Here is a 12,020-nt window from a genome sequence, read left to right as displayed (position 1 = left end):
AGTACAGCAAAAATGGATTGGATGGAATGGATTTTTAGCATCATTACGCCAGTCACATGATCCTTCAGAAATCGTTCTAATATTCTGATTTGCTGCTCAAAAAAATGTATTATTTTTATTATGTTGAAAACATTTTGTAAAATTCTAAATGTCTTTATCATCACTTTTGCTCAGTTTAAGGCATGCTTGCCAAATAAAAATATTAATTTCTAAAATTTAAAATAATTTTATTTCAGATAAATGCTGATCTTTGGATCTTTCTTTTCATCAAAGAATCCTGAGAAAAATGTACTCAACTGTATTAATTATATAAATAATGATAATAATAACAAATGTTTCTTGAACAGCAAATCAGCATATTAGAATGATTTCTGAAGGATCATGTGACACTGAAGACTGGAGTAATGATGCTGAAAATGTAGCTTTGATCACAGGAATAATTTATTTATTTATTTCTATTTACAATATATTCAAATAGAAAGCAGTCATTTTAAATAGTAAATCTTTTGCTGTATTTTGGATCAAATAAATGCAGGTTTGGTGAGCAGAAGAGACTTCTTTAAAAAACATTTAAAATCTCAAAAACTTTTGACTGGTTGTGTATATATATACAGCATATATATATTTAAGCTACATTTGATTTGATATTTATTGCTAGACAATTTCAAAAAAATCACACAAATCAGAGATTTAAACTAAATTAAAGTCATGTATTATATATTCATATATATATACATATATATGAAGAGTTCAGATGCAAAACCAGCTAAAAGCCATCTCGGTCAAAAATGAGATAATGATACTGAGTGAATGCTCTCGACACATATTATACGTCCATCAAATACTTTTTCTTCAAACTCACTAAAATACCAGCCTCAGCCCAATCAGAAGTACCAGTACTTACATAGAAACCTATACATCTGAGCCTGATAAAAAATGCATTTTTTAAAGAAAGACGTCAGATGGATTTAGCTGGTTTTGCATCTGAACTCTTCATATATATATATATATATATATATATACTGTATACTGTATATGTAACATATCAAAGGAATCAAACAAAGACCAAAGGAGTAATTCTTTTTATTTTCTCCATAGCAAACAACGCATGACAATACAGAATAATTCCAGTTTAAAGTAAAAACCAAAAAACAATTTTACAATAAAAAAGTCTGTAATGATAAGGACATGAGCTGTAATTGATTTGCTAACATATTACAAAATATACATATATAAAAAATCCCAGCACTGGAAAATCTAACTCTGTTGGAGACCACATTCTGACCTTATTGCATAATACATTTGTAATGAATATTTAAAAATATATGATATTCACTCTAGAAATGTCAGTGCCTGTCTACCTTTTGCATTAGGTGTCAAAACAGTAACAAATTTTGAGGTAAAAAAATAAGTCCAACAGTTCTGCATGCTCTTTTAGGTGGTCTCACTCATCTGGGTTGGTGAGGGATTATCAGCTTCACTTACAGGCTCTGTAGATTTAAGAGCCTCTGTGTCTCTGGGGCTGCTGAGCAGCTCCACACTGTTGCAGTTGAGGGGGGAGCTGATGTCTGATGATCTGTCCCCGCTCTTCTCAGGTGGAGGCTGCAGACCAGAGACAGGGAGAGGCAAGTTCATCATGTTGTAGAACATGTTACCCAGCCGTCGGGACAACTAAAAAGAGAACAAAAAAAAATTATGAGCTAGATCAGATGACTTTTTGAAGATCAAGGACCTCTTGGAGGGTAATCAGTCATATATGTGTATTTTTTGTTTTACAGTTGAGGTCAAAAGTTTACATACAGAATCTGCAAAATGTTAACTATTTTACCAAAATGCATGTTATTTTTTATTTAGTACTGACCTGAATAAGATATTTCACATAAAAGACATTTACATGTGGTCCACAGGAGAAAATAATAGTTGAATTTATAAAAATGACCCCGTTCAAACCCCCTTGATTCTTAATACTGTAATTTGAATGATCAACAGCTGTGTTTTTTTTTATTAGTGATAGTTGTTCATGAGTCCCTTTGTCCTGAACAGTTAAACTGTCCGCTGTTCTTTCAGAAAAATCCTTCAGGTCCCACAAATTCTTTGGTTTTTCAGCATTTTTGTGTATTTGAACCCTTTCCAACAATGACTGTATGATTTTGAGATTCATCTTTTCACACTGAGGACAACTGAGGGACTCATATGCAACTATTACAGAAGGTTCAAACACTCACTGATGCTCCAGAAGGAAACACGATGCATTAAGAGACGGGGTTGAGAACTTTTGAATTTAAAGATCAGGGTAAATTTAACTTATTTTGTCTCCTGGGAAACATGCAAGTGCCTTCTGTAGCTTCTGAAGGGCAGTACTAAATGAAAAAAAAAAAAAAAAGATATTTAGGCAAAATAAGAAAAATGTACACATCCTCATTCTGTTCAAAAGTTTACACCCCTGGCTCTTAAAGCATCATGTTTCCTTCTGAAGCATCAGTGAGGGTTTGAACCTTTTTTAATAGTTGCATATGAGTTCCTCAGTTGTCCTCAGTGTGAGAAGATGGATCTCAAAATCATGAAGTCATTGTTGGAATGGGTTTAAATACACAAAAATGCTGAAAAACCAATTTCTGGGACCTGAAGGATTTGTTTGAAAAACAGCATGCAGCAGCATTAACTGTTCAGGACAAACAAGGGACTCATGAACAACTATTACTACACAAAAACCCCACAGTTGTGAATCATTCAGGTAACAACACAGTATTAGAAATTAAGTGCATGTAAACTTTTGAACAGGGTCATTTTTATAAATTCAACTTTTATTTTCTCTTGTGGACAGTATGTAAACTTCTTTTACGTGAAATATCTTACTCAGGTCAGTACTAAAGATGGTGATTACCTGTGATCGTATCTTGAGTGCAGGCCCAAGTTTTAGCCCAAGTGTATCCAGAAGGTGGTCCTCTGTAAGAAGAGGTAACGTCTCTCCATCAATCATGTGGTCTTTAAAAGTCTGCAATGTATGACACAAAATACTAAGACTTGAAGCTATAGAATTATAATGAATTTTGTGATTTTGTGAATTTTATTACCTGTGCATACTCAGCGCAGCTTGGTATTTCACTGATGAAGTTGTAGACGTCATCAACTGACCACTTGCGAATATCTTCTAATGAAGACATCTCCTCTCCATTAAGAAACATATTAGGATGTCCTAGATGAAAATAAAGATAATGAAAAAAAATAATAGGTTACTCTGACCATAATGCATCATATGCATTAATATTTCTTAAAAGAAATGTATAAGGGCTAACAAAACAAGCCTAACAAACAGCTAAATACCAATGTTGGTATTGATGACTAAAACTAAAACTGTAAATATATATTGTTTTTATTAATTTAAATAAAGCTAAAATAAAATAAAATAAAACAATAAATAAATAAAATAAAATATTATATTGGCAGCTAACTGAAATAATTAGTTTAAATATTTTCAGTTTAAGTACTAAAATTACAAAAACAGAAATAAAAAAATAAAAAAAGCACATAACAACGTTACTAAAACTTCAACTAAAATGAAAATGAAAACAAAATATAATAAAGTCTAATATTATAAGAGTATATAAATAATACTAAAATAACACAGTTAAACTCAAACTAACACACACCAAGTGGTACAAGTCCATTTCCTGGCACGGGGAGCATGTAGGGCATCCCTGTGAGTGGGCCAGTGGCAGATGGGTACAGAAACTTTTCTTGGAAAGCCGAGCAAGGATTGGATATGTCTTTGTCACTGGTGCTAGCATTGCAGTTGGTGACTTCCGCACATCCCTCCTGTCCACTAATACACGCCTTGCGAATCGCTGTCTCTCCTTCCTTAAAACCCTTCCTACTACATCCAGAGGACAGCTCTGTTTCTACTTTGGTTTGGTGTGGTTTGCTGGTGGTGGCCTCGTTGCTCATTTCGCCTTTCCCTTCAACTTCCTTCTCTTCCCCTGAGGCAGCTCCTGGGCTCTGCTCGATGTTTTTCTCTTCTGATTGGCCCTTGGGGAGAGTGATGTTGCTGTCTGAGCTTTTATGATTGGCGGTCCTTCTGCCGGTCCTGCGTCCCCGCTCCCTTTGCAGTGAGCTGATTGGAGGGTAAGGGCTTGACATGAGGATACTGTTAGCATGCAGGTCTTCAAGGGCAGTGCGATGGACGAATACATCATGACTGTCTGGGAGTCGCTGGCGTCCTCTGAAGGCCATTGGGTTGGGTTGGATGCCCTGGTACATCATGGGATTCTCCATCCCAATAAGACCCTTTTGGTGGGCGTTCTCCAGTTCTTTTTGGTGCAGGATAGCATTCATCTCCATCCTCATTAAAAAAAATAATTTACAATTAGTGCATGTCCACTTTTTTTAGTGGTGGTAGTTCTGGAAGTATTTTTCCATTCATTTTTCTCATAGGGATTTTAAAAAGGTCTTTTTTAAATCATTATCAGCCATAAATCAAGACAACCACCTAAGAGGTGAACAACATTTGACCTGAGTCAGTGGGTAAGATGAACCATCTGGCTAACAACTGACCATCTGACTGAATCTGCTTTAAACCCATGTGAAAGTTCAAAATCGGGGCACCAATGAAGTCCATTATATGGAGAAAAATCCTGAAATGCTTTCCTCAAAAACCATAATTTCTTTACGACTGAAGACAGAAAGACATGAACATTTTGGATGACAAGGGGGTGAGTAAATTATTTGTAAATTGTTGTTCTGAAAGTGGACTTCTCCTTTAAAGGATTAGTTCACTTTCAGAATAATATTTTACTGATCATTTACTTACTCCCATGGCATCCAAGATGTTCATGTTTTTCTTTCTTCAGTCAAAAAGAAATTACATTTTTTGAGAAAAACATTCAAGGATTTTTCTTCATATAGTGGACTTCAGTGGTGGCCAATGGGTTGAAGGTCAAAACTGTAGTTTCAATACAGCTTCAAAGGGCTCTAAACGATCACAGCTGAGGAATAAGAGTCTTATCTAGCAAAACAATTTGTCTTTTTTTTTTTTTTTTTAATAATAACTTATACACTTTTTAACCACAAATGCTCATCTTGCACTAGCTCTGCGATGCGCATGCGTGTCTTCACGCATTATGTAATCACACTGAAATACTCACACATGGTTAGTTCTTCATCTGTATACTTCAGATCAAAAAAGGTGGGGTAGGGCGAAAAACTCCTAATTTTCTCCTCCAACTTCAAAATCCTCTGAAATCATTGTTTTACCTTATTTTGTAAAGGGTGTTTGGGTCAGAACTTCCACTTACGTCAAGTGTGCGTGATAACGTAATGCGTGAGGTCAAACTAGTGCAAGACGAGCATTTGTGGTTAAAAATATATATCTTTTTATTTATTTATTTTTTTTTTAGAAAATGACCGATCATTTCACTAGATAAGACCTTTATTCCTCAGCTGGGATTATGTAGAGCTGTTTGAAGCTGCATTGAAACCTGTTACCCACCACTGAAGTCCACTATATGGTGAAAAAATCCTGTAATGTTTTCCTCAAAAACTGTAATTTATTTTCGTCTGAAGAAAGAAAGACACGAACATCTTGGATGACATAGTGGTGAGTAAATTATCAGGAAATCTTTATTCTGAAAATGAATAATCCTTTAAGCTCCCATTTAATATAAGTATAGAATAGACCTAAATTTACCTGGCTATGTTCTGTTTGTGAATTAACTCTTGTCGTCTAGCAACCGTCTCCATGGATTCAGTTGGAAGGAAGCCGTATCCTGCAAAATGGAAAAAATTCTAAAATTAGGTTGTTCTTACTCACTGAGCTTCCCCTGTACTTCCCTACAATTAACCAGTATATAATTTCATTCTAACCTGTGCCAGGGAATCCTCTGCCTGGAATAACATTGGAGTTTGGGGGCAGAGGTGGGCCGAGGTGGGCACCCATGTGGATTTGTCTAGCATCAGCTGATACCATTTCAGTGGGTGGCACCAGTTCCCTGCAGATAAAGAAGATACGTTCATCATTAAAATCCAGCTCATGTAATATGCTCATGTAAACTGAACCTAAAATATCCACTAACAATTATAAACTACTGTCTTGGTTGTTTTGGAGTTCATTCTAACAGACCTTTCCATGAAGCGGGGATCAAACTGTGCAGGCACACCCTGCAGTCTCTGCTGCCCCTGAGCCAAGATCTGTGGAGCCATGGCCATCTGGTTCCTCATCATGAGCTCCTGCCTTTGCCGTAACTCTGCTTCACACACAGGGAAACAGATGCAGATGTCAGTAGCCTATAGTAGCTTTTTCTCAGCCATGGTTGTGATCAGCTCTGGTTAAAGTGTTCTGTGAGTTTAGCACTTCCATAATGAACTCTCACCTCCAGCAGACATTCCATTGACCAGTCGGTACCAGTGTTTCTCATCTAGAGCGCCTTGCTCTCCCAGCGCTGATATCTTCCTTAGCTGTTCACGTGGGGTCATGACACTGCCTCTCCTAAATATAAGAAAATTTAGCACATTAAAAAAGCACTCTGCACTGTATGGACAAAAAATACAATGGAATCCAGCAAAAACTGAAGCTCTGTGTTAATCAACAATCTTCAAATTTCCTTATTTTGTGTTCAGCAGATGAAACAAATGCATACAGGTTTGGATCGACATGACGGGATAATTTAGAGTAAATTATGACAGAATTATAATTTTTGATAATTCAGTGACTGGACTTTGGTGAATTCAGGAAAGCATACTAGCAAGTTACTCTTACTATTTTAGAAAGGTAGACTATAGAAAGATATGGTAAAAATCATAACAGTAGTATGCGGTTTTGAATTTACCAAAGTGTTTAATTTGTGAATGAATCTGCATTTTGAACAAATGTGTTTAGTGAATTAATCAGTGATTCACTATCTACCTTATTCTTTAACGCAGAAGTAAACTTATGGGCGAGACTTCCGGTTCATTAGCCGCTATAGGAAAATAATGAGAATAATTACAATATGCAGTAAACAGTAAACCTGTTTACACTACAAACCATTGTGTTCATAATTAAAATAATACATTCAAATAATACAGTAAAACACACTAATTTGCAATATAAAGCCGCAAGAGCTGTTTTGTACATAGCTGGACGCCGATGAGACCGGAAGCCAGATCCATAAAATTAAAAAATATCCGCGTCTACTCTTACGGGAAATATAAGGTGAATAAAGGGTGACTTGTCACCACCAAGCGGCAACCTCCCGGTCTTCCTCTTGATGCCAACACGGTAGTGACTAAAACTGCAATTCATCGACTGGCCGCTAGAGACTGGCTGCAAAAGGGAGTCGATCCCATAGACTCCCCATGTTAAAATGCTCAACTTTACAGCAGAAAAAATTGTTTACAGCCTGGTACAAAAAGTGGCTAATTTTGCCCTTGATGTCAACTGTGAGGGGGTGAATTTTTTTTTATAACTCATCCGTTTAATTTATATTAAGCCTTAAAGTTCTGCATAATTTAGGGCGTGGCCACTTGAGTGACAGGTGGATTGCCGCTGCTGTCACCAGCAACCAGCTCCACCCACGTCGCCCCTATTTGCCCATTTTCGATTATCCGGGAGTGACGTGCAGTGACGCGATTCCAAGATGGCAACGGCCGACTCCCGCGCACTAAAAAAATGCTCTTCAGAAACCTACGGGTGACGTCACGGACACTACGTCCATATTTTTTACAGTGTATGGTCACCACCTACTGGCGCAATTAAGCTACAGATTAAGACACCGAAAAGGTAAAAAGCTCGAAACTGATGATGTACCTGGCCTGACGAACCTATTCACTGCCAATACGGTATTGACACAAGAGACACAACTGATGCAACTGGCTCTTGCCGCTCATAGATCAGCATTACCCTGTAATACTAGTACTTTCTTGACAGGTAAATGAACAACATACATTTAAGTTTCATCCAAGATAAAAACATTGTGAGAACTCAAACATAAATGTTATAAAGGACAGATGTCAGACAATGAATTACCTGTTCACTCCTCCTGTGCTTTATCTTCACTCACTCAGGTGTAAGATATTTCCGTAATGTCGTTTCTTTTCGTCTGAAATTGAGAAAACATAGAGAGAGAAAATGATAGGCTGTAACCAGTTTGTCAACATCTTTTTTCCTCAGTAGTAGTAGAGATTTCCAGTTAAAGCTATTATCTTGAAAATTAGTAGTGTAACCAGTTGTTGGGATTTTGTAATCAAACACTTAGTGCCAAAAAAAAAAAAAAAAAAAAAAGAAAAAAAAGCTATGATCATTAGGAAAATGTGTGTGTGTGTTTATATATTATATATTATTAAGCATCTATTTTTCCACCTGTGAAAATGTGCTTACTGGACTACTATAAAAAGCCATATTAAATCTACAGATTTTTATTCCTTGATAAATTCTAGTGTATGGGACAGCCTCTGTGCGTATTACCCGTTATCAGGAGCCGTTCTAATCTGAGTCCTGTAATCCTCCTGTTAGTCCAGCAGTCTGCCTGCTACATCTGCTGACCCGCATGCGTGCAGTCCTGCTGTCAGCCAACCCCCAAACTACCTTCAGGGCCCCTATTCCCCCCTCGGATCCTATTAGCTAAGTCCTGACTATACAGCATTTTAAAGGGATGTGTTGGAGGTAATCCCAGAGTTTAGAGTTTTACCCTCAGCAAACCTTGCCTGTAAGCATACCGGACAATACACCCTAAGTGCTAAGCCTATTAGCCTCCATTAGCCCCAGAGATGTCCTAAAAACACCTTGGGATATAAATCTGGGATACAATCGGTTTATGTGGTAAATGTGGCGCAGGCAGACACACCGTCAGCCGAGTTAAAACTCTGCCTGATACACAGAAGAGTCTATTTAATATGGAATGAAGGAATGATAGCCTATTTATTAATATTTATACACTACCAGTTAAAAGTTTTTGAACAGTAAGATTTTTAATGCTTTTAAAGAAGTCTCTTCTGCTCGCCAAGCCTGCATTTATTTGATCCAAAATACAGCAAAAACAAATTTTTAAAAATATTTTTACTATTTAAAATCTGTGTTCTATTTGAATATATTTTAAAATGTAATTTATTCCTGTGATCAAAGCTACATTTTCAAGCATCATTACTCCAGTCACATGATCCTTCAAAAAATAATTCTAAAAATTCAGCAAATACAGCTGAGTAGATTTTTTTCAGGTTTCTTTGATGAATAGAAAGTTCAGAGGAACAGCATTTATGAAATAGAAATCTTTTGCACCATAATAAATGTCTTCATCATCACTTTTAATCAATTTAAAGAATCCTTGCTAAATAAAAGTATTAATTTCTATAATTTCTTTCCTCAAAACAAAAAAATATACTGACTCCAAGCTTTTGAATGGTGTAGTGTATAATGTTACAAAAGCTTTTTATTTCAGATAAATGCTGATATTTGGATCTTTCTATTCATCAAAGAATCCTGAGAAAAATGTACCCAACTGTTTTAAATATTGATAATAATAATAATAATAATAATAAAAATCTTGCTTTTGACTGGTAGAACTACTGTTTAATTTTTTTAAAGCATATAAAAGTTCTAAATGTACCAATTACTATGTATATATTAAAATGCTCTTAACTCTAAAACATGGTAATTTTAAGGACCATTCACTGAATTTTAAGCGTGTATATATTTTGAGTAATTATGAAATTCATATAAAAATGCAAAAATGTATTTTTAAATATTATCCATATTCATTTGTAGTATTTGAAAATACATATTTAAATCATACATAAAAAATATTCATTTTAAACATTGTTATAAAAAAAAAAAATTAACTGTAAGCTAGCAGATATTATAATACAAGTAGGCACATTATTATTATTATTATTAGGCATATTTCCAAAGCAAGCACAGTTTTTGGCATGTGTGTGAGAAGTGATGCCATATCCAAGTCACAGACTTGAACTGGATGGATTTGCTTGTGGCTAATCTCATTAAAGGAATAAATTAAGGGAAAACTGCTGACGACTTAAATCAAGCTTTGCATTTGGGTAGGTCATAGCAGAGAAGATAATAATCATCTGGTCTAATATTCTTCCTTTGTACAGTAAAGGCACAGGATAATTCCAGTGGTAGGCATCCAAGTCTAGGACGGGTGTAAACGGAAGTGACAAGGATATGAACAGTATCAAGTACCCTAATGATTTCTTTTGTGCATAAAAACAATTAAAAAGTAATTTTTTTAACAAGTAAATAAATAAAGCTAAAGGTTAATGATTGAATGTTGACGTGCACATGCTATTAGTTGCAATGCATGGAAAGTTAGAATATTGCAATGCACATAACACCATTGCATGCAACTGCAATAAATAGTGAACATGCTAAATGCAATCTAAATAATCAACCTTATACGTTATACGTTAAAATATACAGCAGAAAATAGCAAAACACCATATAGTGGAGGGTGGACTAAAGCCATAAAGAATGAAGAGACGTTAGACTCACCTCTGAACGTCTGCCAGAGAACTAGGAATGTGTCCAAACTCTCAGTCAGGATGACAATATTAATACATTCATTCCAAACCAGCAAAATGATTCCAAAATGAGCATGAGAACTAAAGCTGCAGCAAGAAAGTCCACAACTCTCAGAAGTCTCAGGTCTTCAGTCCTGCCACAAACGCTTCGGCCAACAAGTGCCAGCTCCTTGTCTTAACTAAAAAAGACCTTTAATTACAGATTCATGTTATCTCTATTAGCTTGGCTTTATCTGCCTGCTTAAGCCCCCCCTTACCTGACATCACTATGATCTCTCGTCCAACTGCACGCGGGACACTTTGCTGAAATGTAATTAAGAGCACTGCCTAAGCACAGTGGCTAAACCTCTTTCAACATTTACCTCAGTAATCCTCTGTTAGCACTTTAAGACCGAGGGTAAGACATCTAAATGCCCAGCTTCCTTTTCCACAGAAAAGACAGTGTCAGTTGAAATCAAGCAAGATGTGCATGTGCCTTTTGAGTGTTTTTCTGTCCGTGCAACTCAAAGAAATTATTTTCAGTGCTAATATCGGGTCTCATTGGATGCCTGCCCTCCTGACTGTGTTGTGGAGGATCATGTACTCAGACTTGTTAATCTGACAGTTTGTGCTCACCACCCGCTTACAGCATCGTCTGCAGTTCCCAGACTTATATTTTTTAACACTGAGAGGATCAGGGAGAATTAGTACAGGGATAGGTGTGCGCATAATTGGGCGGCATATGAGCGTTTTGAAGCAAAACAGATTCTTGGGGAGACGCAAACACGCAGAGATTGGCGGCAAGCGCTCACCTCCCGCCGGGATAAGCTGACAGAGGGTTAATAAAGCTGTTTTGCTGATTATTATAAATGGCCCCACACACCACCTCCTGTGCTATGCAAAGCTTTGTAAGAAATGAGTAAACAAATGCTTGTGAAGCCAAAGGAATCTCAAGTACTGGCTGATGACATTATCATAGCATTTTATCAAATGTGACCCTGGATCACAAAACCAGTCATAAGTAGCACAAGTATATTTGCCAATAATTCATTGTATGGGTCAAAATGATGAATTTTTTCTTTTATGCCAAAAATCATTGGGATATTAAGTAAAGATCATGTTCCATGACGACATTTTGTAAATTTCCTACCGTACATATATCAAAACTTATTTTTTGATTAGTAATATGCATTGCTAAAAACTTAATTTGGACAACTTTAAAGGCGATTTTCTCAGTATTTTGATTTTTGTGCACCCTCAGATTCCAGATTTTTGAATAGTTGTATCTCAGACAAATGTTGTCCTATCCTAACAAACCATATGTCAATGAAAAGCTTATTTTCAGCTTTCAGATGATTCTGTTCTATTATTCTATTATTCTATGCAAATCAGCATGATTCTGAAGGATCATGCGACACTGAAGACTGCCGTAAATTTAGTTTTGCCGGCAAAGGATCAAACTTATATAAAAATAGAAAAGTCAGTTGTTTAAAGTAAAATAATATTTAACAATTTTACTGTTTTTACTGTATTTT

The 12,020-nt window shown here is 36.0% G+C and overlaps 1 protein-coding gene across 4 annotated transcripts; it reads right to left on the bottom strand.

Moving 5' to 3' along the window:
• Positions 1-1,096: 1,096 nt before the first annotated feature.
• samd7 (sterile alpha motif domain containing 7) lies at positions 1,097-10,819 on the bottom strand. 4 transcript variants are annotated; one of them, XM_051138957.1, is made up of 11 exons: positions 10,478-10,819; positions 8,000-8,072; positions 6,899-6,953; positions 6,366-6,481; positions 6,116-6,242; positions 5,860-5,984; positions 5,684-5,762; positions 3,651-4,339; positions 3,075-3,196; positions 2,885-2,995; positions 1,097-1,671 (listed from the first exon to the last, which is right to left on the bottom strand). In XM_051138957.1, the coding sequence occupies exons 4-11, from the start codon at positions 6,466-6,468 to the stop codon at positions 1,435-1,437; spliced, it is 1,593 nt and encodes a 530-aa protein (XP_050994914.1). In that variant the 5' UTR covers positions 6,469-6,481; positions 6,899-6,953; positions 8,000-8,072; positions 10,478-10,819; the 3' UTR covers positions 1,097-1,434. The 4 variants fall into 4 exon arrangements, with proteins under 4 accessions (XP_050994914.1, XP_050994904.1, XP_050994928.1 ...); XM_051138947.1 differs by lacking the exon at positions 6,899-6,953; XM_051138971.1 differs by lacking the exon at positions 6,899-6,953 and having other exon boundaries at positions 6,116-6,239.
• Between the last annotated feature and the right edge of the window lie 1,201 nt (positions 10,820-12,020).

This window comes from Labeo rohita, chromosome 2 (assembly GCF_022985175.1).
Source record: "Labeo rohita strain BAU-BD-2019 chromosome 2, IGBB_LRoh.1.0, whole genome shotgun sequence".
In the NCBI taxonomy this organism is placed as follows: domain Eukaryota; kingdom Metazoa; phylum Chordata; class Actinopteri; order Cypriniformes; family Cyprinidae; genus Labeo; species Labeo rohita.
Note: the sequence above shows the minus strand (reverse complement) of the source record. Positions and strands in the feature narration are given on the sequence as shown.